Genomic DNA, 26296 nt, shown 5'->3' with positions numbered 1-26296 from the left:
TGACAGTAACTAAGCTAGTCTAGTTAGCTTACCTGTAGCAGGACAAGTTTAACTGCTGTTGCTTCTTTCCTCCATCATGAAGGGATTTAGCTACAGCCTTAGTTTTGTGGGGTAACACACAACTAACTAAATTACTAACATGTCACATTTATGTGTATTGTGTACTGATGGAGCACAGGGAGGAGCAACGTTTTGTTATTTCCTGTTTTATTTTGAAGTTCTGTCCTCATGTGTCATGTTTTGTTTTTCATTTCCTCCCTTTGTATGTTTTCCTGCCCTTTTGGCTCCTCACCTAGTGTCCTATTAGTTATCACCCCGTGTATTTAAGTCCTTGCCTGCTGCTCTCTCTTTGTCTTGTGCCTGTCCCATCTTCCCATTGTGTGTTTCCTACTTTTGTTTATTGGTATTCTCCTGTTTTCTTATCTACCTTTAGTTGCTATATTTTGGATTTTGGATCATGATGTTCAACTTTAGTGATTAAAGCTCGTTCAAGTAACTTGCTTGCTTGTGTTTGGTTCCCCTCTGGGTAACACCAAATAGGTGGGCTTCTGTATTTTGATCAGTGCATATCCCTAAAGTCTTCTCTACAGAGGCACGGACGGGCACACACATAATCAAATTCCACTGTGTTCTCCTAAAAACTTACAATATCCTAATGCTAACTCCTGCAGAATTAATTCATTTAGTGAGGTGGTTCCCTGAACGACTGAATAAAATGAAGACCAGTGAAGTGGGTTATTGAGCTATAAAATGAAGCGATCCCAGACTCCCACCGTATCTTTTCCTGACAGCTCTTTCTGGACGGCACCTTCTGAAGGAGGGAGATTGGCAGAAAAGCCACCCATCCCTAAACACAGCCATCACTTCCCCATAATTACCCAGGAAGAATCAAATTAGCCTCTGACAAGATAATTCACTGACTGCCTTAATCTGCCTTGGACCTACGCGCGCCCGCAGATAAGGCAGCTAAATGCTCGAGCTTTTGATAAGAGTTTATAGTCGAAGGCAGAACAATTTGTCCATCCTTAGCATGTGTTTGTTTACATGTGCTTTTAAACATAGGTTGCTACTGATGGCCTTTTTTCTCGTCGATGACGCAGGCGAGAGCGACAGAATTGATTAGCAGCAGGACGAGTAGCGATCCCTTTGCTCTTTGTTTGACTGACACATCGTCACCGGAGTTGTTTCCCACAGAATCGAAAAGAGGAAGTGAAGAAATCAATTAGACAGCCATTATGTGCAGTTTTCCGATGTGGAGATATTGGCAAAAGCTTCAAAATAAAACCGTCTTACTGTACCTCGTCCTAAAATCACATGGTCTTTGGATGTAACTGCTGTCTGTCTCTTTCTTCTGTCTCTAGTTAATAATAGTGGCTTCATCTTTACATCAAAGTAAATGCGTTTGGCAAGGCGATATTATATTCAAGGGCATTGTCTTTGTAAAATGTATAATGTTGAATGCCAATCTGTTTCCCATTAAGCTATTTTTAACACCCAAGCTCTGGATAGACGGGTTGCTCCAACATTCAAAAACAGTTCATTTGTTCACGAAGCAAGACAGATAAATAAATCCAGAGCTAGTTTTAGCAAAACTTTCCCAAAGAAAATCAAAATAGACATCTTCTGAAGGTCTTAACAGTGTTTTTTGTGAGTCTTCTTCCATTTCTTCCCACGATTTCTGCTTTCCAAAGCGCAGCTCAAACAAGGCTCTCGAATGTGTCTGAGAGCTCAGCAACCTTTAATATGTTGGCACACCTGTAATTGGGTTCATCTTCAATCCTCTTGACACCGGCACTAGTTCAAAGGCCGTCTCTCATCCAAAGTATTTTGAACACCTCCTTTCTTGGCGTTTACAGATAGTGCCTTGAAAGTGATTTATGTGCTCTCCCTAAAGGAGGCTTTCAACCTGTTTACAGAGCATCAAGCAGCCATTACAAATTGGCCTTGAGTTATTGATGGCTAGCTCTGTAGGAAGTGGCCTTGCGTTGGCAGTGAGAGAGTCATCTGTCAGTCCTTTTTTTTATTTTTATTTGTGCTAGCCCTTCTTAACATTTTGGCGATGAGTCACTGGAGCTGGGGATGTGCATGTATTTTTTTTGGTGCTCGTATGTCGGGGAATTCAGGAAAATATGTTTTTTGACAGGCGCACCTGTTTTATGTTAGATCTCGACAAAACGGAGGCTGCATCATACAGGTGTGTGCATTTCATGTGTTACTGTGTGTGTGTGTGTGTGTGTGTGTGTGTCCTCACCCCCTGTGAGAAGTAAAATGCTGCGATTCCCAGAGGCCAGAAGCAGCAGAGCATGGAGAAGATGGCCAGGCCCAGGTGGTCTCGCGGAGGGACGACGATGAAGTTGTCCTCGCTCTCGCTGTCGCTGGAGCAGTCCGTCTGCACAGACACAACAGGAAGTCGAGTCAGAACACAAACACATTTCGTGTGCCCTGTACACGGACAATCGTTGCAGTTCATGTGTGGTGATGTGCAGTGACATGAAGCGGGGGAGAAATAAGCGCCGGTACTTCTCTTCACACGACAGGTTTTTTTAACGCCAGAAACTGTAACGTGTAGAAAGTAACAAATAGCCTTTGTGTTGCGTTCAAATTATTGTCACAAAAATAACCCCAGCACTCGACAGGCTCATGTGTCTTCTGTGATCTCGCTTTGTTCTCTGGTTTGTCTTCCATTTTGTATTTCTCTTTAGTTTTTGCCTTTGACTTTCCTTTGCCTGATTTTTGTATTTGCTTTTAGTTTTTTTTGCGATCATGTGGTACAAGACTTTTTGTCTCCTTCTATGGGAACTAATCTGTTAAATCAGCTGCTGTCGCTCAGAGATTTGCTATACAAACATCAGCCTGCTGCTGCTAGTGTCCACGGTTTCCCGATCAGATGCGCTGGGACACACTTAGATCGGAAAATATCAGCTTCTGACTTGCAGTGGATTCCAGCATTAGACACTGGTGAAGTATTTGCAGAGACAGACGGATGGATTGAGGAACATTTCACCGTAAAAGATGAAAAAGTTTGATTTCGCAGAGGACAACAATCTCTGTACAGGTGGAGGAGATTTATGTGTCAGCTGGGAGGGAGAAATAATCTGCAGCCAGTGAAAAAAAATGCATTTGTTTACCGGGAAACAAAACAGACGAGTCACCGCATGCAGGATCATTTGCTTCCACGTAATGTCACAGCTCGCATTCATGGACTTTTTGTGTTGGCCCATTAGTTTCTCATTAGTTTGGAGCTATGCAGATTCCTACGTTTCGGCGTCTAAACAGCAGATGGCATAAAGAAACGCTACGGTTGAAAGTGCACTTCATATCAGATGTGGAATAGTTATGAATCAAACACACCTCTTCCCTCAAGCTTTATGAAACCATTTCACGCTCCGTGCAACATTCCTCACATGGAACTGAGATGACTTTCAGCAAAAAGACGTCCGTACATCTGCATACTGTTGAGGAAATAACAGATTCTCAGTCCTGATCCACGGCACAAAACGTCAGCACTTGTTCTAATTTTAAAGTTTTGTCATGACCACATTTGGCCAAACAACCTTTAAAAAACACACATGCAACACACAGTGTGTCCTCCCCCACAACAAAGGCAGGACTAAGAACAGAGATTTATTTTCCATGGTGCCTGTAATGAAAAGAAATCGCAGATTGAGGCCACGGTTTCTATATGAGCCATTAAGCTGCATCCTTCACACATCATCCTGTTTGAAGGATGATCCAGCATGAGGGTGGAACATGAAAAATAAATGAGAGAAATCAAGGCTAACAATATATTGCTGCGTCAAAGAAATTTTGTTTAATATATCGAGCTGAATATTTCGATTAGAGATGAGAGAGACCGGGCAAAACACGAGGCGTCGTGAGCCGTTCTCTGGAGTCAAATCACCACATTTAAGATAATCATCTTCAGTTTTTATTGAGCAATTTTGTCACCACGTAATCTTTATTTCTGTTTGTGTTTTCAGTGGGTTAATCCCTGCGTTTATCTTTCTGTTGTGGTGCTCCTGATGAGTTTGGACTTTTATTTCAAAATGCTAAGATTACAGTGTTTTATCCTTCACCAGAGATTGATATCATACTCCTTAGAGTATGTTGAGCTGGAGCCTGCCCTAAATCATTTTGGGTTTGGCCGCAGGCCTGGACTTGGATTGCCAGTGTCAATGTAAGATAGAGTTGTTCTTTTAAACTGCTGCTGTTGCTCTGAAAAAATATTTTTGCCCGACTTTCATCTTGCTGATGAATCCCTTGACTCCTGAATAAACAGCATATGACATAAGAAATGTTTTTACTGTTTGAATTGGTACTTTTTGGGCATTTTATTCAGTCATGACAGAGCCTACAGTAAAGAGGTGAAAGGGAAGAGACCTAAGCATGAACTAGCCAGCTAGCTAACATTACTTTGTTGTAGCTGATTTGTGTCTGGGGGTCCAACATTTTGACGTATTTCATTTAGGGGTGTCACGATATACAGAGACAATAATCGTGATATTTAAAAATAAATTAATCTTGTGTAAATAATCCAGCACCTTTTAAGTCATTTGCATTTTGTTCAATTCTCAGTTAATACATATGTTGATGCTGATTGCCACCAGCTATTAAATAAAAAAAGCTAGCTATTACCACACATGTGGCTACTACTACTAATAATAATGCCTGAAATTTAACATAAGTCCTGTTGGTTTTGTATTAACCGAGGGTTAACCCCAACCCTGCAGGACTTATGTTAAAAGTGGCCAGACTCTTTTTTATTTGATGACTTGCGTGATAGCGTGAAGTTGTGAATGATTTGTAGTATCCATACTTTTCCATCTACATCAGATACATAGTAAATGGCACTGTGATAATACCAGGGCTGCCACATTAAAGCAAGATAAATCACCACGGCTGAAGACGTCATATTGGAAATGTCTGGTTGCGTCCATTTATGTAAACACCATTGACAACTACCGATGATGTATGAAGGTCTTGAAGGGTTGTGTCCCATTTCAAAGGGCGAGATTTCAACCGCTACTCCTTATAACTCTGTCCTGAGGGGCAGGGGGGCACTTGAAAACAAGGGGTAGGGGGAAAAAATTGAAAATAGGATAGGGCCACCACTGCATTCAGATTATCTTGTTAAATCTGAAAATGTATTTCTGAAAAAATACTTAAAGAAATTGCATTATGGTCAGCTTAATACAAAAGGTGTGTTTTTGTGGATGAATAATTAGTATGAATAAGCGCAGTACATAGTTCTTTTTAAAATCGTAATTTTATTCCTGTACAGTCTGAGCATTTTATTTCAATAAGCACGAGGGCAGCGCAGTAGTGTTTGTTTTGTATTAAAAGTTAAATTACTGTAAATGGGCGAGAGTGTTGGGAATACATTTGCTTTGAGGGGTGAAACAGTTTTCAATTAGTTTTAATAACATGCAGCCCTTACAGTCGTGTTGCCTGACTGATGGTGGGGATTAGTGGGTGGGTGGTTGAGATGTGTGGGGGGCCCTGCCCACTAATGGTGGGGGCAACACCGGATTAATTTAATCCAAAAATAGACCTCTGGAAGACAAAACAAGTGTAATAAACTCAGTGTACCGCCACCGTGTTGTCGAGCTCCGCTTATGAATATGTATAAAAGCTGAGAGCACAGATGATCAATACATTTTCATTGTTTTCATAAAGCAGTGCTGAAGGGAGAAAAGGTCATAACACATGAGCGTAACGCAGCCTACATTCTGCATAATGTCATTCTGCCTTCATGGCCTTAAGCGAAGCGCTATGGTGCAATCTCTGCAGAGCCAGCCCCGCTCTGCTCCGTGCCTCAGAGCTCACTGACAATATCTGCACAGCCTCCTGGCTGTTTGGAGAATGAAAACACACATCATTCAGGGATCCTGGCTGTTTGGTCGGCTTAGGTTACCGGGGAGGACGAAGGGAAAAAGGAAAAGGAGCCGAGGAAGTCAGTCAAGAAGCACGGCAACAGTGAGATTGGTTGGAGTCGGTACAGACTGTACTGGAAGCTACGTGCAGACCGGTCTGGATATCCAAGAAGGTCATTAAAAACCTGTTAAGCTCCGCGGTCAGCCCACCCACTGTTTTCCCTTTTTGCCAAATGTCCACTAGATCCATTTTAGGAACAAATCAGTCCAAAACACAGTAATCCATGATTAAGTGATGACAAAATGGTGAAAAAAAAACTGCAATCGCGGATGCTTTTTCATGTTTTTCTGTAAGAAGACTCCTCATTTCACAGCAGTCGCCATCATCTCTCTACACGTGAGATCCTGAGATGGCAGCCATTTGATTGACAGCTCATTTGAGCAGATAGGAGCTTCTATGCCCGCCATAGAGCCTACTGTACAACAGCCAACAACTGCACTTGTTTTTGACCATTTAATATTCACAAAGTTAGTGTTAATACGAAAAATAAGCACTCACAGAGCTTCTGACAGCTTGGGGCTGGAAAAAATCAGCTTATAACTTTTCAAAAAGAGCCTAAACCCATGGCTATACTCCAAAATGGTTCAACAGCAGCTTTGAATTTACCTTGGGCTAGACTTACATTTCCAGGAATGGTAACAGGTAAATCATAAACCTTTCCATCCAAAGCAGATGAAAAACAGGTCACTAATCCCTTTGCAAAGCTGTCCCACGGAGAAATTATTAGAGTGGGATCACAACATCATCTTTTTCCCTTTCGTCATGTCATCCAGGAATTCATATCACACTCTCAAGAACCGGCTTCGGGTTTACTGACAATCTGTATTTGATTTAAAGTAAACAGAATTTTGTTTACCGATTTTCCACCTGACTTTTAATGAGCGTGTGTGTGCGTGCGTTGTCATTCGCTCACCACTTTCTCCTACACTAGAAAGTCCTAATGACTATGCATGCCGGTGCTGGATCTGCTAGCTGCGCTCAGATATGTCTCGCAGGGCGTAAATCCTGTCAACATGAGGCAACAGGCTGACAGGTAATGAAGAGCTAATGGATGGTTTCGCCACTCCGCCACGACAGAATAACCAAGAGGAGGGCTCGAGTAATTTATTTGAAGCCAAATTGCCTCCACAACATAAAGGAAACGCTGCTCCGTCCACTTAGTTTACCCCTTGCTCTCCACTGGCCTTGGAGATTTGTCTTTGTACCTCAGTTGTTTATTTTTGTCAAGTGAATATCTCATACCATAACTCCTGCGTGAACTCAGAAGGCAGGTAATCATATGAAGATGGTGTGAGGGGTGAACATGAATTTTAATGCATCTCTGAGTTGGATGACTCTCCTGAGCACAAAGCGTCTCACCGGATGTCAGATTCATCTGATGTTCTTGTTATTTGTGATGTGCTCACATGTCTGATATCAAACTGTGCACGAGGAGATTATACCGGTTCATGATTCGCTCATGACTAGAGGAATACATAAGTACATATTGGCTCAGAACCCACACTGCAAAGAGCCACTGTGAATCCGGCTGGTGCACTGTTATGTTTGCATTTTATACACTGTCATTGTTCGATTCTGTTTGGTTGGTGTCCCTATTGATTCTCAGTTTTAAATTGTATAAATAGAAAAGAGGGCACTATTTTTAGTCACTCTTTCCAGTATACTGTGTGCCAAACCATTCACTGGTGTCCTTAATCTGCTGAAAGACGATACGAAAGACGACTGGACATTTTTTAGATAAATGATCTGCAGCCTTTAAACGCTGACGTTATAAATGTTGTTTAATGCTGCGGTTTGTGTTGGTCAGTCATTCAGTCATTCAATTAAAAAAACATACTTGCAACCACTGCCTTTTTTGAAGATGATCTTCATGGTAACTCTGCTGTATATTGCCTAGGTGCTGCAATACCCTCACATTTCAGTTCAGTCCAGCCGTTTTCATCCCATCAACATCACTCTGTTAATTAACATTTAGAAAATCTATTTTTGACATTTGTGAATTGAATCGTAGGAGATAAGATGTGATTCTTATGCAAATCGATTTTTTTTTCAATCTACTCCTACTTCATTGCTTATTTTGGATATTTTAGCAGAAGAGTCCTCACTATTCTTGGCTCCTGTCACCATTATGTTTCTGTTCCTGAAATAAAACAATAAAAAAAATGTATCTGAAGCTCATCGTCCTTGAGGACACGTCTAAATCAGTTGCAGTTCTCTTTATATATATGTCTTTGATATGCTTATGAAGGTAGAGTCGTGTTATGAGAGCTGACTTCTTCATTTGGATGTCACAAGCCTCAATAGGGAAAAAAGTGAATATATTACCAGTATTTCCCGTCGCCATGCTGTACAATACATCCAACACAGTCAGTGTGGGTCCATAACAACCGCACAATCAAAAAGTTGTTTGCTGGAAAAAAAAAGACAGGATTTCTGGATCTGAGCACTGCAGCTGCCTGCATGAACGTCTGAGAGAGGCGAAAGGAAACTGCGCACCACAAACTCATCACTAATTAAAAAGCCAGTGACCACACTGAATCACATTAAAGCACCCACAGAAATTAATGTTGTCTTTCCAACCATTTTATAAAGCAAAAGCCAGCGGTTGTGATTACATGAATTAATAGCCTTGCTGTGCGGCTACGCAAAAAATGTAAAAGTATAGACAAGAGGTCGGGATGCAGAAAGGAACTTGTTCACAACCAAAGGGAATTCAATTACGTGGCTGAATGCATAAGTAAAGTTAATGAGCAAATGCCATTAAATATGCAATATGACACATAATTACATTTTCAGCACATTTAAATGCTGATACAGACAGCAGGTATAGAATAAGTGTTCCCGGGAAATAACACAAACTATGTACGATATTATCTTGTGAGTGTTCGAGCAATTCTGTGTGTATAAGAGGACATGATATTTGAAAAGCGAGCAGACACAAGTCATTAGGATCTGTGCCCTCTGAATAGTCTCCTCTCATTACACTACATTTCTACAAATGATGGTGAATGTTCTCTTTGCATAAGAGTCATCTGCGGGTCATCTGGACTGATGAGGCGGTTCGAGCCGTGGCAAGTTTCAGTCGCGCCCTCCGCTTCTTGTCACAGCATCCGCTCGGTCTGCATCCACGCCGTATCCAGATGGTTGTGTTAAGTTATTCCGTGTAAGGAGCCCCCGCCCCGGAGATGTGACGAGGGTGTTGTCTTAAGGGTTTTTAATTTGTCAGGCAGTGTGATAGAGTGCTACCAAAGGAAAGAAATACAAGCCTTACAGCGGAGTTAATAAGACCTCGTGATTTACAAAGTGCCCGGGGGTCAGCAGCACTACGAGGTCGAGCACTCAGAAGGAACCTCGGAGGGACACTCAGTCACCGAGCATGTGATCGCAATGATAAAAAGCCTCGTCACGATGCAGTCCTCTCAAACATGTATAACAGTTGCTTGGGGGGGGTGATACCTGTGGGGAATTAATGAACGATATGTTTGTTGTTTTTCTTTGCATTGCCCCAGTGGCCTGTTGTTGACAGGTGTGCAATTTAGGCTGGTGTAATGAGGCTACAACGCGACACATCACGCTCAGTATTCACGTCACGCTCTGTAAACAGGTTGGAACGCACGAGCTAAACCGTGTTGTGCAGTAAAGAAATCACTGATTAATGAGACAAGGTGACAACAGATTCTTGTGTGATATAACCGTTTATATTTCCGTTTCTGCAAACCATGGACTTGTTGGAACATTTCATTTCTTGATGTTGCAACTATTGTGACAGCGCTTTGATTGTGGCCTGGTTAGGTTTTAGGCACACAAACCACTTGGTTAGGTTTCGAAAAAAAGTTTAGTGTTTCAGTGCACTGATGGCATTTTACACAAACATATCTTTGTCACAAGCGATGGGAAAAAAAGTGTGTATATCGGCCGATATATCGATATGGGAATTTTTTCAGAATCCGCACCAAAAATCCAGTATCGGTCGGCTCTAGTATGTATGACAAATAAATGTGAACGTGTCAGTGGTCAAACGTTAACTGCCAACATTTTATCCTGGCGACGGGGCTGATATTTGATGTTCTTAGAAAAACAGGTGTTCGGGGGCCCTTCTTGCCTCGAGGGTTTTAATATGCTGCAACGTGCCTGGTTTGAGTCAGGCCGGTGACATTTTTTGCATGTAACTCGCTTCCTCTTTCTCCCCTCATTTCCGATCACATCTTTACTGTGTATCCCTTATAAACTCAGGCGCCAAGTAGCAAACAAGTGTATAATATACTTAGTACAAAATCAAATAAATGCACAAAATATAGTATACACAAAGAAACACAACACTTGCTCCCAAAGCTGCAGATGGAAGTGGATGTAAATATCATCTTCAGGACCGTAAACTGTGATTTCAGCTTCAGTAGAACCAAAACCAACACCTTGCTACATGTTTTAAGTGCCACTCTGACTGAGACAGCAGCGAGTCAAGCAGCCAGCAGCTATAATTTATCAGGTCATTGATTAGCTTGTGCCTATAGACATTTAACATGCGATATGACAAGGCTGTATTACATATTCACACTCGATGAGAAGGTGACCTGACTAATGGAGAGCGGCGGAGTGGATGTGAAGCTGACAGGCCCACAGATTATACATACATCGCAAAAAAAAGAGCCTCATCTCCCTTTGGTTTGTTTTTGAATAAGAAATCTTAATCCATCTAAATCCAACAGACTGCTGGACAATCATTACACGTCTGTCCTCCACACCCCCGCCCCCAAAAAATGTGTAATCATCCCCAAAGGGCTGATATTACTAAAAACTCATTGCATTACAGAAGCATCGTTCTCATTATTCAAGTTTTAATACTCCGGGCTGCCATTCAGGAGAGGATTAAAGAAAAAAACAGAAGTTTGGCAGAGTAACAATACTGTGCTACTTCATTTCTTTTTCCAGGAACTTCATTAAAAACCAAGAATGAAGACGATGTATCTTATTTTCTAAATTGACTGATAGAAGCACGTCTAATATTTCATCGAGGTTCTTGCGGCATTCAATTTTGCATTTCACCTTCAAATGTTCACAGGCGGATCAAATATATAATACTTTGAACATAAAAGTATTTTCCTCTCTAACCAGAAAAAACCTGGAGATGATACATTTCTCAAAATACAGAGTTAATACAGCAATCCAAAAATCAAGAACATTTATTTTGCAGGTGGATTTCACGACACTGTATTACGAATATCTCGTATATAAAACTATACAAGAGCCTCTTGAACAATATCAAAACATTTTCAGGCAGCATCAGAGCAGTTTAATAACTTAAGACTGAGTCATTGTTGAATATTACTCCATGTACTGCAGTTAATCACTTTGAGAGAGAGTTTGTGTATTCAGAATGTACTTTTAAGTTTTTAATATTTTATTAGGCAACTTTTAAGTGCACAGACTGAGCTACCATCTGCTGGATGATAATTCACCTAATTCTGCAAATAAACCATGATTCCAGTGAAGTCTTACAGGGTAACTCCACCAGTTTAATACATTAAGTTTGTTTACAGGTCTTGCAGAATACTACGGAAAACTACGGTTTTCTGCATCTTCCTGATGCACTGGCTGTATCCTAAACACTGATGGTGCAGTGTAACATTCAGAACAACAGGGAGGTTATGGTCTTGGTGGTGGACTTCCTGTTTAAAAGGTGAGATATGATCTAAATGCAGACTGACATTTTGTCACGGGAAAGACAGTGTTTGCAGTATTCCTGTGCATTCTGTGCATCCGGCTTTGGTTTTCCATGTTTTTATTTGGTTCACTGCATCACTGTTGTTTTTCCCCTTCCTATCTGAGTAGACCACACTTTCTGTGTTCCTTCATACTGAACAATGACAAAACAGTTGAATAGAATTGAGTCCTAGTTGTGAGTTTTGTTTCCAGATGAACAAGGACACCTCATATCAGAGGCGACAAAAAGCAGCAGCTGTGAGAAAAAAGTGCTAAGCGTTGACTCGTCACATGTGGGAACAGAGCAGATGTTCACTGCGTATTTTCCACATCTGAGCATAACACCACCCCATTGTTGGCAAGGTCTGTGCCTTATGCAGGGTTTGACCTTCCAAGTTCTGGTTTCAGCTCCCATAGGAGTTTTTTTTGTGTAAAATGCAGTATGTAGTTGTTTGGCACTGCCGATTACAACTACCTGTTGTTTAGTTGAAGATATTGCTCTATTCCTCTACTCAGAGACGGTTCTACCCTCTAGATAAGGACATCCACAACATGCGAGAAAAAGACAGAAAAGTCAAGACCAGCTGAATTTATAGGCAATTATGGTGCTGTGTGCTGCTGTTCTTCCAGACATACAACAGGTAGTAATATGGAGATCATGCATAAGTCGTTTTTTTAACCTGTTTGACAAGGCGGTCTGTGTTTGCATTTGATTTTGTCGATCGTAACCTCAATTGTCATATTTTACTTAACACTTTTCCTGCTCACATTTGGCTTGTACATCTCTGATTTGGGGATTTTAGACTTGCAACATCACCTGACCATTAAAGCTTGCTTTGCCTCTTACCTCCCTGCCTCGTTTTGTCTTGCATTTGGGTCCCGTTGTGCAAAACTTAACATCTTGAATTCCTTATGCATTTGACTGTGAAACGATTTTGTGACCTGTGTCCTGAACTAGAGCTGGGTTAATGCATTCAAGAAGGATGACGGAGGGTGCCGATCCTCACAAACAACGCAGCTGAGACAAAATGAAACATCAAACACTCATATCTGACGGGCTGAAAGAAGAGCAGTGTCAGTGACACCATCACTGTTTTGCAGGATTTCCTGCCACAATCTTATCAAAAAGGTACAACCACAAACAGCATCAACTAACCAAAATAAATGTAAAACATAAATGTAGTGTTGGCTTCTGTTACTGCATCTTACATCATGCGCATGTTGCTTGCATCTCCCTGATCCCCTTGTTGTCCAATTAAATAAATGTACTGATGTAATGATTACACTGTCATGTTGCTACATATACATATTTGGACTCTGACACACTGTTTATTTCTGTGGTACTCATGCATATAAATACAATCATACTGTGGCGGTGCTGGCAGTAAAATGCTTACAAACCATGCCCAACCTACATAAAAATATGAACAAAAAATATGTATAGCTACAGGGAAAGCCAAATACACTTGCACAAATAAGGACGACCCTGATGCAGCTGACTGGTGACTTTTGTGGTCACTCAACTTAGCAGATAAATCTCAATAGGGGCCTAAACGGACTAAAGTTTCTGGCTGGCAATCTATCAGGACGAGGTCTGCAGTGTGTCTGGGACAGATTCAGAATTAGAGTGAGTCCAACCTGAGTGCCATTCCCCACCTCTCCTAAGCCTTTGCAAAAGGGCTTTGTCACACCCTGATTGACTGGGAGGGGAATGCCCCAAGCTGCTTCCACTCATTAATTAGGAGTCAGTCTCCCCACCCTGCGCACAGGTGATCTGAATCCACTGCAATCAATCCAGAGGGATTTTGAAATACAGTCCAAAAAAAAAAGATAGTGGGACTGCTGCTACTTCAAGCTCACTCATTTAATTTCAAATCTAATTTACTGGAGGACAGACACAAACTAACTAACCATCATCAATCATTTTCCAAATACATTTGGACCTAACCATATACAGACTGGTGACACCTTAATGGAAAGACCTAAATGAAAACGTAGAGAAACACAGATGATAATGAGAATGTAAATGATGTGAATTAATTGAACACCTATGCGAGAATGGAGCGGGGTCCAGAGACCGGGAGGTTTGTGATGTTTTTTTCATTTCAATTGTCCCCACCCATCTGTATAATGTGGTAGGAAGTAATTCAGTCTTTTTTTGTGGACAGAGATACATTGAATTAAACAGCAAATGTTCAAGTGGCTGCCGGGTGTACAGCCAAAATTCTGCCACCGTTCCACCGAGACAAACTGATAGTTTTGGCAGAGCACATGGTGACAAGCCACCAGGTGTCACTGATATTCACAGAGAGCCAAGTAACATCTACAGAGGAGGCCAGCTTCAAAGTCAACAGTCACACAATGGAAACCACTATGTCATGTACATGTAAACACTGGCATAAAAACCTGCTCCCGTGTCAGGACTGTTGTGCGGTGTTCAGCCTGATACCTGGCTGCTATAGTCTGTGCCGGACATACAGATGAGGTGTGCCTGGGGCCACTCTGTTGACGGCTGAGGCTGCCACTCAACAGTAACTGAACGCTCAGACTCTGAGCAACAAGCCCAGGAAGACTGCCCCTCCCAGCTCCACAGTTGTCAGGCCACAGAGCATAAGCATGGAAGTGCTAAAAGTGTGGTAGACAGGGACTACCACCACTTTGGACAACACACTCAGCGTGATGGCCCCCTTACCCTGTCTTATAAATCCCCAGTTAAAAGCATTCTCATGTAACAGCTACACAGTACACAAAAATATGTTTCTGAAAACATCTGAGGTTTGAAATAGGCAATGCAGTGACAAAAACAGTTTCATTTTTGTGAGCCTGGTGCATTGGGCTGGGCCTACTAATTTGCGTAAAGTTAAGGTTGAGTTGTGTTTATGCAAACACAGATACGGTGACAGTAGATCAACGACTGCTGCGGTGTGTCCATGTTGTACCACTCTGGTTTTTGTGTTCTTTTGTTATTATCTCTAGGATGTCATCTGGCATGACTGATTATCTCATTTTGTACATACTTTGTCAAGCACGTATTAATGTTAATGTCACATTTGTACAACATTACTGTACTATCTACAATAGCTAACCTACATCTGCAAGGGAAAAGAGAAAGACCTGCTTCAACTACATTGCAACCAGTATATGCAATACAGAACGGGACAAAACACCCAAAAATTAAACACTGGGATTCGACTAATTATAATTTTTTAGTTTTTAAGTTTTTTTTAATGAAGGGTACATTCTTGTACTTTTTAATGAAATGTTTGAGTTTAATGTGCAGCCTGTGACTCATGGGAACGAGGATAAGGGACTTATTTTTTCTTGGTACAGTTCTTCAGGAATAAAGTTATATTCTCTGACATTTTCTCTTCTTCGACACCATTTCCAATACTTTTCCTGAGCCACAGTGTAAAGCTTAAGAATTCTGAAGCTCAGAAAGATGCACCAAACCATGGAATAAATATCCCCAGTTAGTAGGGAGGAGCAAGCTTTAAAATCCATTGGACATACCCGCTTACTGCTGAATTGAAATGATCCAAGAGATCGGTTTGTCATTTACTGCTAAATGAGAAATGGGATATCTCTGAAAGATTTCACTAGAATATATGACACAGGCTCAGATCGGGTGCTGAACCCTTCAGGAAAGGAACTATATGTGTGCACTGGACTGCAGCATGACTACATTTCAGATTTAATGAAGACATGAGCGCTCATGTCCCTCCAGATTTACTGAGAATAGATAACCCCTCCTATCAAACCTGGTCTGATATAAAATGCTGCAGAGGACAGTTAGAAATATACTGGTTTTAAAACTTAGCTCTCGATTGATTTCACACCCACAGCCATGATTTTAGCACTGCAATACCTGTGCTAGAAAAGAGAAAAAAAAAGGTTCAATCAGAAATGCTGAGAAGAGGCCATTTTTATTGAAATGCTGCACACTGGCAAGACTACCACATGCTCATATTATTCTGTGAATATGAAATGTACTAATAAATGCAAATTGCATGCAGTGGAGATGGTGTAACAGATGGCAGACAAATAGAAATGGTGGCTCTTATCCCGAGTTCAAGTGCTATTTTTTTATGCAGGTTAAAATACATGAAAATTTTAATGGACTGAATGCACTGACTGCAAGATCAAAGATATCCAGGGTCATGTCAGCTGGGGGGCATGTCCTTTAAGTTATAATCTTACAATTTCATTTCATCAAAGCTATTTTTTGATCCAATTTGTGATTCTGCCGTAGCTATTCAATGTTTTTCATCAGTTACTTCTCTTCATAGTAGCAAGCAATCCAAACAGCATCACGTCATTTTGAAGAGAAAGCATATTTAGGTTGGTACAAGTATAGCAACATGTCGATCCATCCATCCATATGATGCCACTTATCTGGGACCAGCTCAAGGTGGCAGCAGGCTAAGCAAGGTAGTCCTGACGCCCTTGTCCCCAGCAACTTTTTCCAACTCCCCCTGGGGGATCCGGAGGCCTTCCCAAGCAGGATAAGATACTATAATCTCTCTTCAGCGTGTTCTGGGTCTACCCAAGGGTCTCCTACCAGTTTCATATGCATGAACCACCTAAACTGGCTCCTTTCGATGCAAAGAAACAACGGTTTTACTTCAAGCTACCTTTTGGCTGAGACTAAAGGAAAACTCATTTCAGCTGCTTTCTGCAATCTCATTCTTTCAATCACTACCCAAAGCGTGCAGCCACAGGTGAGGGTTGGAACGATCGACTGGTAAATCCAAAGCTTTGCCTGCCAGCTGAGCTCCCTCTTCATCACAAAGGTCTGGTAGAATGCCAGCATTACTCCTGAGGCTGCCCCAAATGACCTGTCCATCTCAAGCTCCATTTTTATCCTCATTCATGAGCAAGGCCATCAGACACTTGAGCTCCTCCAATCAAGCAACTCATTCCCAACTCAGAGGAAGCCATTCGTCCATCCATTCTTTCTCTGCTAATCAGGGTCCGGTCACAGTGGCACAGGCCAGGCAGGGTAATTTAGAAGCCCCTCTCTCGAGCACATTTTCCAGCTCTTCCCGGGGGATCCCGAGGCGTTCCTAGGCCAGATGAGATATGTAATCCCTCCAGCCAGTTCTGGGTCTGCCCTGGGGTCTCCTGCCAGTTGGTTGTGCCTGGATGGCACCCAGGAGGCATCCTATCGGATGCCCGAACCCCCTAATTTGGCTCCATCCCACATGAAGGAGCAGCAGCTCTATTCCGAGCTCCGTCTGGATGTTCCTCACCCATTTCGGGATCATCCGATCGGCTGAAAAAGGGATGGAGCACCTTAGTGAAACTGGGCCCCACCTCTGGAACCAGACTTGGGTGGAGAGGTCACAAGCAAAGATCTGGTGGCCGGGCCTTGTTCCATGGGACTTGGCTGCACACAGCCTGGCAAAACAACATGGAGTAACGACTCTGTGGGCGAAGGGCAACGGGACTGGGTGCAATTTGTGCCGGGTGGCAGGCTGAGGTGAGGAGCTGGGCATCCTCACACCTGGCATCGCATACTGTTTCCAAGTGATCGATACACATGTCTTCTCTAATTGAACTAAAGGAATGGGACTTGTACTATTTATGTGCTTGTTATTGGTCTTCAAACCCAGGCATTAGTGAGGAAGATGTGCAGCAACGGGATCTGGTGAAAATCAAGATAAATCAATTCCTGCTTGTTCATTAACTTCATGTAACCACTCAATCTGAGGCTGCTACCACTATTCACAGGGATGACTGGTTTAAAGGGAAGCCTAGACCTCGGCCTGTCTCGTTCACCCACCTTATACATCCTAGAAATCTGTTATTAGACTAACATTGAGAGGTGTGTCCAAATATAGAATAGAGAAGAGCTCCAGTCACAGACCCATGTCTCTACCGTGACGAACACCATCTACGGCAGATAAATCTAAAAACTCTGTCACAACAGCATCTTCGGATCATTTACTAAAATCAACTAAACAGAACAAATGGCAAATGACAAACAAATCCTCAGTTGTATCACCTCCTACTCTCCATGATCACTTTCATTGTTCGGCACACACTTTAGTTGCCGTCATTGATATTTTTTCTGATTTTGTTGTCAGACAGCTCAATGCGTGTAAAGCGAAGCAGTAATTTTCCCATGGCTCATAAATGCTACCTGTTAACCATCAGTAATTTGGGCACTGTAGCATTGACGACATCGATCAAATCACTGATTCATGCATGAGACAATCTTCAGATAGCATAAATATAAACACAGGTTTGCTGCTCTTGTGTGATCTGAAAATCTCAAAATCCAGCATCCCTGCTGCAAACCCCTCCTGTGATTACAGCAGGGATGTGAGCTGTATGCCTCTATGGGATCCATGGCCCATAGTTTTTGGGGTAGAGGGAGACTTTTTCAAATGTTTTCTTGCTTGTGTGGACATGTTCTCACCTCCCAGGGAGCAGTCAGACGAGGAGGGAGGCAGAGACAGTGGGGGTCCACTTGGCAGACCTCCAGTTCTCACTGTATACTTGTTAAGGCTGATCAGGTGAGACAGATAAGATTTTCTTGGTTGTCCGGCACAGAGGCCTTGAACGTGGCAGGACTTTAGCTCCGTGTTGGCTTGTCGGCCTCTGAAGTGAAAATTCTATTTGCTTTAATCCGCCGCTTCAGGGGCAGAGTGCACAATTCCCACCTTGTAGCTGAGAGGGATTCAGCGCCGTGCTTAAGGGCACTTCAGCAGGGCTACGGTTTACCACAATGAAGTTCTGCCTACAAATTGCACTTTTGTTCTTCAATAACTTCTCAAAAAAGAATAGAAAAGTTAAACAAAGGGGGAAGACAAAGACTGAAATTGGTGTTACTTGATATACAAACAGATGAATGTTGTATAATTTAAGAGTAATACAGCGAACAAATAATAGAGAGAGTTGCTATGTGGAGATGTAAGGCATGAAAAGGCTCTAGACAAAGAGAATACATTTTGAAGAAACGCTTTCAGAGTTGATAATTGGATGTTTTTGATGCTTGAATAAAAGATTTGTCGTCTGCAGCTATTATTGAACTCTGAAGTGAGAATGAGAGGGTCAAACTGTGTGAGAATCGCACATTTCTCAAGTAAAAGCGACTTGTTTTTTTATGCGCCATTTCAAGTTTGACAGGTGGGGACGACAACAAAAGTAAAAGAAATGTAATTTAAAGTTCCTTGAAGTAATGCCTCTCCTACTTTACTGATCCTCCTCAAAGGCCATCTTAAGCACTTTGATAATTGGAGAATTAGTTCAGTACTTAATAAATCCTTTTACAAATAAAACTCAGAACTCTTTAATCCACTGCAGTAGTTTCCCACTTTTTAATGTTTTTGCAATGAATTCTCAAAACAACAGGGTTTTAATATCTGCTAGTTAAAGTGAAAGCAAAACAAGCACATCCAGTACCGCCTGCAGTTAATGCCTTTTAATGAATCGGTGAAGATTTAAGGCTTATTATTGTACAGCGTTTCCAGGAGTACACCTCTAAAAGTCCTTCTGTCTCTTCGTCCTCTGAGTCCTCGTGAAGTTGATAGCAATAACTCTGATCACCGTAACCGTTCTTGATTACATATTGACAAACTATTTGCTGCTGTATCGACCTCCGAGGGACGTGTCGTGGCTCGTAATAGCAAAAAGTTTGCCGATCTCATAGAAAGCTGCAGTTCTGCCGTTGTCACTATTTTTGTCTCGTCAAGTTAAAAAAGTGCTGATGAAAACTTTTCAGATAGCGTATGTAATATTATGCATTTGTAATGGCGGTGTCATTCCACATCTCAGGATTATGATCATTATGGATTAGACGTTGTACAAGATTCCGTTAAGCCACATGATCGGTGAAAAACATAATTTTTAGCGACACAGACTCTTTTCTTGCTGAAGACTTTTCCGTGCTGAATCAGGCAAAAGCCATTACACCTAACTGATCCCTTTATTAAATCAATACAGCTCACGAAGAAGGAGCTGCATATAAAGAGAAACAGACGAGACAGAGAGGGATTTCAAAAATGTAAACTCACAGTTGAGATGTGGAGTGTGAAAAGCAGCCGCAGATCAATCCCTGAAAGACGTCCCTATGGGCCTGGTCACATCAAAATGTGGAGAGACAATCGGCTAGCAGTTAGCTAGGCCGCTACTGGGCCAACAAGTTCACACGGTGTATTTAGGAGGTGGTGCACATTGAATCCAGTCTCATTACTGTCTGTGAACCTTCTCATTTTGGTGGAGCGGTTTTAACGTCAGCTGAGGAGTATCGCAGCTAACAAGCTACGCTAGCTTCCTCCACTTTGGACCCTTCTGTGTCCTCAAAAGCTCAGCACCTTCAAGACGACTCACTACAGAACCAACCACAATGTTATATTTATCTTTGTTTGATGTTTTAATCAATTAACAATACAATTGTGAAGTTTGAGACCTTGTTCAGCTGTTGGGCCACAGACTAAAGAAAACCAACAGCTTCAGAGATGTAGGGTTTCCTTTTTCAGAGATCCTTTATTGATTTGTTTGGGAAGTGGGTTTACTCTGGACAGATTTGAGGACCCAAACACTCAGTCCACGAATAGTAGTATGTTTTTATCTTTATTTTACGTCACGCAAAACACGTAGATCTATTTTGCCCACACGAGTGAATCTGCTGACTGATGATTGATAAATGTTGGTGTGACCAGACAGAAATCATTTTTATATTTACTCAAGCAGAGCACATGCGAGGCTTTCAAGTATGCATACTGTCAAATGACAAAATGATCAAAGACGTTCTATTGCTGTTGATTATGTGATGCATCACCATCGCACCTACAAATGTCGCCTCTCTCATGTGCTGTCGAGATGACAGCTCCTTATAATGTTACACCACGCGACATCACCATCATTAAATAATCATCAAATAGAGACCCTCCTAAAATTGCAAACTGCACACACACACACACACACACACACACACACACAGACACACACACACACACACACACACACACACACACACACACACACACACACACACACAGCTGCTGTGTAGCCATGAAGAACTGAACAGTTTAGGCTGTACCAGAAAATTGCCTGGATATAAAGCTATCACGCTCCATCCTTTTTGTCACACTTCCACTCCCAACCTCCTCAGACGAAGCCTCTGCTACCCAAACCTTTCTTCTTCTTCTTCTTTGTGCCTCCTTCATAAAGCAGGGAGGATATTGAAGCAGGACTGAATCGAGTTTTTAAGTAAAGGTTTGTTTTTTTTAATGCAGTATCCTGCACTCAATAACCTAAAACACTGCACGTGAACTGATATGGTGACAGCAGGGTACGTGTTAACAGCGGGAACAACACCAGCATAATTAAACACAAACAGATAAACACACACGCGCAAATTAACTCCCACGTCGCACTTGGCGTTTATATGAACCACTTTATGTAGATTAAATTAAACTAAATTAAATTAAATTAGACTAAACTTGAGCAACAACAAGTATTTATAAGGTGCCGAGAAAGTACACGTGAACTTGGAAGAAGTTTTAACTGAACTTTATACGGGACTCCATACAGCTTTTACAGTCGCTCCCATGTTGTATTCCCATTTCCTTTTTTTTTTCTTTAAACGATAACCTCAGAGTTACTAGCATAGAAACTTGAGACTATCCTGAATGATGTGACGATCATTTACGACCATCAGTTTTAATCTTTCTTAGAACTCATCTTCTGTCTGCTATTTTGGCATGCTGCCTCTGCTTTTGCTTCTTTCTCAACATTCTCACAAACTCCTCCACCGTCGCCATGTTTGTTGTGGTCAGTAGCTCTTGACTCCGAGCTACTCTCTGGTAAATGTTTTGCTCCACATCAGTTGCGGGTACATTGTTTGAGATGAACATATTTGGTAGTAAATTAGCCTAAAGGAGACCTATATGACCATATGTTTTGTTTTGTTAAAGGTCCACACCAACCGGAGCTCCTTTCTCCCACAGAAAACACTGCTCCTGAAGTGCCTGAAAAGCACAATCTTCTTTGTCACACATTTGCATAATTCATGCCTACGTGCACGGCAGATGTGAAGCTCAGTGGAAGCTGAAAACATGACAGAGCCAGCTGGAGACAAGGTGAGCGGTGCAGGCTCGGGCATGTGTGAGCTGACCAATCACAGCAGACCGGGTATTCTTAAAGAGGACATCCTGCACTGGACAGAATGAGAAAAACTGTGTTTTTTTAAGCATTACAGCTTGTAAATCTCTTCGAGCAGTAACCCAAAATACAATTATGAATCTGAAAATTTGCACAATGTGTCCTGCTTTTATATATTGCATGAATGCAAATATTCAGAAAATCAGCTTTCTAATTGTCTAATTAGGAAGGAAAAGCATCCAACGGGATTGTTAGAGCTCAAGGACACACAATTCGAATAATTTTTGCTTGTTTGCAAGAAAAGTCCACAGGGTACCTTTAAGCTAATTAACATTATTTCCAGACAAACCCACAGAACTGTATTTTGCCCTCAACTTGTTAGGTACAACCTAAGAGAGAGAAACTTGAGAAAAGCAAGAGTAAATAAATAATGACTAATAAGAACGGTTGGGAGATGAACCGTCCTGTGTTCACTAACATGCAATTCAGACTCCGGTTACATAATAAGTGCATCGCGTTCACACAGGCGCCTTGTTAAAAGCCGAACAGTTGGAACGCCAACTAGTTCATCAGAGGAGGAGCTTTCTTGTCTGAGGTCTTTGCAGCGTGTCAGACCTAGGGCAGATAATGGAGACACCCTGCACTTTGTGGTGTCAATGGTCTACTGCTGGGAGGCTTCATAATAAGTCCCACTGTGTATTTTCCTCTGTACATCTGGCTGTGGGGCTCGAGGATGCTTTTTTTTTTCATGTGCTCAGGAAATGTGAGGAAAAAACACAAACACAATATGGTAATGTGTTCACTTAACCTTCGTACAGTTAAGAGGAGCTTCCAGTTGGTGCATAACATTGTATCTAACTCATCCGCTCTCTGTTTGTGAGCATGCAGTTTACAAGAGAGAAAAATGCAGCAAAGGGAAAGACAATGTGCTCTTTGACTTCTGCACATCAATGTTTTTCTTATTTCTGTCTCTGATTGAAGTCAGCGAACGACCGTGAGCTTTTTCTCTTCCTGTTTCTTTATTCATGACGTGAACTGCACTCTTTTTCTCTGCAGAGTGATCCCCCCTAAGCTATATGTACCCATGTCACGTTGCATTTCGGCAGCTACATGTTTATCACAGCAATCCAGGTTAATTCTAGTGGACTCGGGGGCGTGTGGCTGTCAGTCCATTAGGTCTTGCAGGACACTGGTCGAACTCAACACCCTACTCCGCCTGTCCAATCCCCCTAAATCCTCTGGAGTACCTTGTGCTATTGGCCATGCCGGTTGAGAGCGAAAAACACTGTGGCTAATGCTGTAGCGCTGTAGCACCTAATATCCCTGGTGATTTATTATTATCTAACGATGAATTTTAGAGTCGGGAATTGAGGCCAAGGTCAGTGGATCAAATGGGATTTGCGGTTAGTAAAATGTCAGTCTGATCCAGGCGTCGAGCCCAGCATGTGATGATACAAGTGTACAAACACCCCGGGGATACAGGCGAGCTCGCCCTCCCTCTTTATAAACACAAACACACTACAGGTGTCCGAGCTCATCACCCTGATACGGGCTCTTATTGGAAACATTTAGATCGCGCATGTTTCTCCCTGACCCCCCGAAGAACTGTACCTCGGCTGCCTTAAAATCTATTCATAAACTAAAAAACGCTCATCTGTATCTGTCTCTTTGCAGAGTCGAGCGTCCTTGATGTTTTATACCGGCGCCATTCAATTACGAATATCACCAAATTGTAAAACCAGAAATGAAGCGAAGTGTAAATGGACCAGATGTATTCAGTGGGTTATATTTTAAACATTTTGTGGAGCTGCAACAGTTATTCAATATGTCAATTGAGAAAAAAAGATTGCCGGATGTTTTGATTATTGGTTTAGTCATTTTTCAAGCAAAAACGTCAAACACGTGCTGGTTCCTGGGTCTTAAATGTGAGGATTTGCTGCTTTTCTTTGTCATTTATGGTTGTGAATGAACAGTCTTTGAGTTTTGGACCATTTTTTTTGGACAAAAGAAGCATTTTGAAGACGTCACTTTAGAATCAGGAAGATTGTGATGAGCATTTTTCAAAGTTATTTGACGTTTTATAGACTAAACGATTCGTTGATTCATTGTGAAAATAATTGGCAAATTAATTGATAATCAAAATAATCGTTTGTTGCAGCCCTGAATCATTTTTTTTCTTTTTCAGCTGTTGGTAATGAACATTTATAAACACACACAAATGAAATCAAACTGTGCACTTTTGTCTGGAAAGCTTATTGTTTCTCAATATTAATATTATCATAGTATAAAATGGTTTTGCCGTTTGGAGATGCCGGTCCAGTCAGGGTTAAACCAACGATTTAATCCTTAAGAGACACATTTTCAAGAAAGCTCTTGTCTATTTCTATTCTGTCACACGTGAAAACCCTGACTTGTGAAGGATACACAATCTGTACATCCAGCTCGGTAAGTACTGCACGTGTGCACCTCTCAGAGATGAGAAGGAAGCGAGACGGCTCACTTGTTACATCATCAGCTCCGGAAAACCGACGTGTTTGATCACATCACATCAGAATGTGATGACTACAAGTTTTAACGTCTTCTGGATGCTTTAAAATGAGCTATATGATATGATTATACGGGGACTTATCTGCATAATCATTATACATATTTTGTCATATATCAGATTTATGTATGCCTGACCATTAAGACTCACACTGGATAAAAAATCCACTTAGACATGCTAACATCAGACTTTTGTCTCCAATGTTAATGTGCGTCATTAGCATTTACGCCCACATCAGTTGGCTCTGCAATGGCTGGGCTATTGATCAGCTCCAGCTCCAATCGGCACCCGAGCGGACACATTACTTTCAGCCTTGTGTCCGGTGCGATGCTGTGACTTGTGTTGAAGGTAAGGCTGTTGGCTTGTTAATATCTTTGAATCCCTCTGTCAAGCAGTGCTTGAGCATTGTTCAGTTGTCGCTGAGTTTGAACTAGAGACTGAAGTAAGATATATTAAAAGCATAACTGTTGATACAACCCTCTTAGCTTGATAGGTTTTCAGCTGCCCTCAGCTCCGGGAAATATGATGCATCTAATTCAGAACTTTATTGATTAAGACTTTTTAAAACATGCTTTAACGTCTTTCCAGTTCTTTCATGATGACGAACGTGACCCGCAAGGAGGCATTTTTAAAACAACAGAAAGGCAAACTCATCTCCTGGCAATGTAAAAAGGTCATCCGTGTGTAAAAAACCTGCATATACTAATGCTAATTTTGGTAAAAAAAAGTGGTAGAAGTCCGGAGCTACACACTGTACTTTCTAGAAACTGGTAATTCACAGCTGATCCTAAAAGAAGAAGAAGAAAAATCCATTCTGGTCAAGCTTGATGTTTCTCGTATTTTCTCTCTTACCTCATACTCCACGTACTCCTCCTCCTCGACCTCGTAGGACACAGTCTGGATCTTGACGTGTTCGCCTTCTTCCAGCAGCTTCGCCTGGGGGTCCTCTGTGCCGGGCGTGTCCGCCCCTGCTGTGTTGGACACCTCCTTCGCCTTCTTCTCCGTGAAGGTGGTCTCACAGCACTCGCTTTTGTATTCCTTAGCCTTGATGCTGCCGCTGTCCTCCTTGTACAGGATGAAGTTGGGTCTGTAGAAGGCCTCCACCGCCAGATGCAGCGAGGTGGCGTCCAGAAGCTGCTGTGATTTCACTTTCCCGTTGGTATTGTAACTACCTCCGCTCACTACGTTGCCGTTGTTCACCTTTCCTCCTCCTCCTCCTCCTCCTACTCCTCCGCCCTCACCTCCACCTCCACCTCCACCTCCAGCAAAGTAGTTAATGATGTTTTCCTGGTACTGGTTATTGGGGAAGTCGCCCCCGTAACCGTTGACCATGTGCTTACTGTTTTTGTCCAACAATGGGTTCTGCAGCTCACTGAGATTCTCCATAGCAACAGGGGGTCACAAGGTGAGCAGGCGGAGTCTATCAGTGCGAGGAGACGGGAATGTGACGGGTGAAATTAAAAACAGGACGTGCTCCTCAATATCGCGCGTCGTTGTCAGCGAAGGTGTTAACGGCACTCAGCGTTCAGCCTTCTGAGATCTGAAGAGGAAAAAGAAACAGGAACAGAGAAATGGAGAGTTTTTAGATTGAGTGTAAAAATCTGGAAGGAGAATCATATTCGACGTGAAGCGGCAGGTAACAGTTTACCAAACGCTTGCTGCTCGCATCAGATCAAAGTTTAGCCATCGTTCGCTCAGCAGCAACAACTTTTACAGCATCCAGCTTGTCAGGAGCTGCAGCCCGCAGACGATTCAATTAACTTTCATTTGCTTCCTTAGTCTTGGCACATAAAGTGAAAGACACACACACCACACACACACTGCACACACCACTGCAATATATCAACGCTTTGCTATCTAGGATAATATAATTTCATTGTTACTGCTCTGTTGTTTGGGTCTTATTAGGTGTCATCAGCCTCACTTCCTGATATGGATTAGTTGAGCCCTCGTTCACCAGTCGAGCTGAGAGGGCTGTAGTCTTCCATAGTTAAATGTCTTTACTAT

The 26296-nt window shown here is 42.0% G+C and overlaps 1 protein-coding gene across 1 annotated transcript in view; it reads right to left on the bottom strand.

The window, feature by feature from the left end:
• Positions 1 to 25675, bottom strand: part of syndig1l (synapse differentiation inducing 1-like) — a 33868-nt gene extending 8193 nt beyond the window's left edge. The window contains exons 1-2 of the mRNA XM_073493406.1: positions 25142 to 25675; positions 2252 to 2389 (exon numbers count right to left, since the gene is read on the bottom strand). Coding sequence (XP_073349507.1) covers positions 2252 to 2389; positions 25142 to 25675 — 672 coding nt within the window. The remainder of the gene's footprint in view (positions 1 to 2251; positions 2390 to 25141) is intronic.
• Between the last annotated feature and the right edge of the window lie 621 nt (positions 25676 to 26296).

The sequence above is a fragment of the Pagrus major genome, chromosome 22, assembly GCF_040436345.1.
Source record: "Pagrus major chromosome 22, Pma_NU_1.0".
Lineage (NCBI taxonomy): Eukaryota > Metazoa > Chordata > Actinopteri > Spariformes > Sparidae > Pagrus > Pagrus major.
Note: the sequence above shows the minus strand (reverse complement) of the source record. Positions and strands in the feature narration are given on the sequence as shown.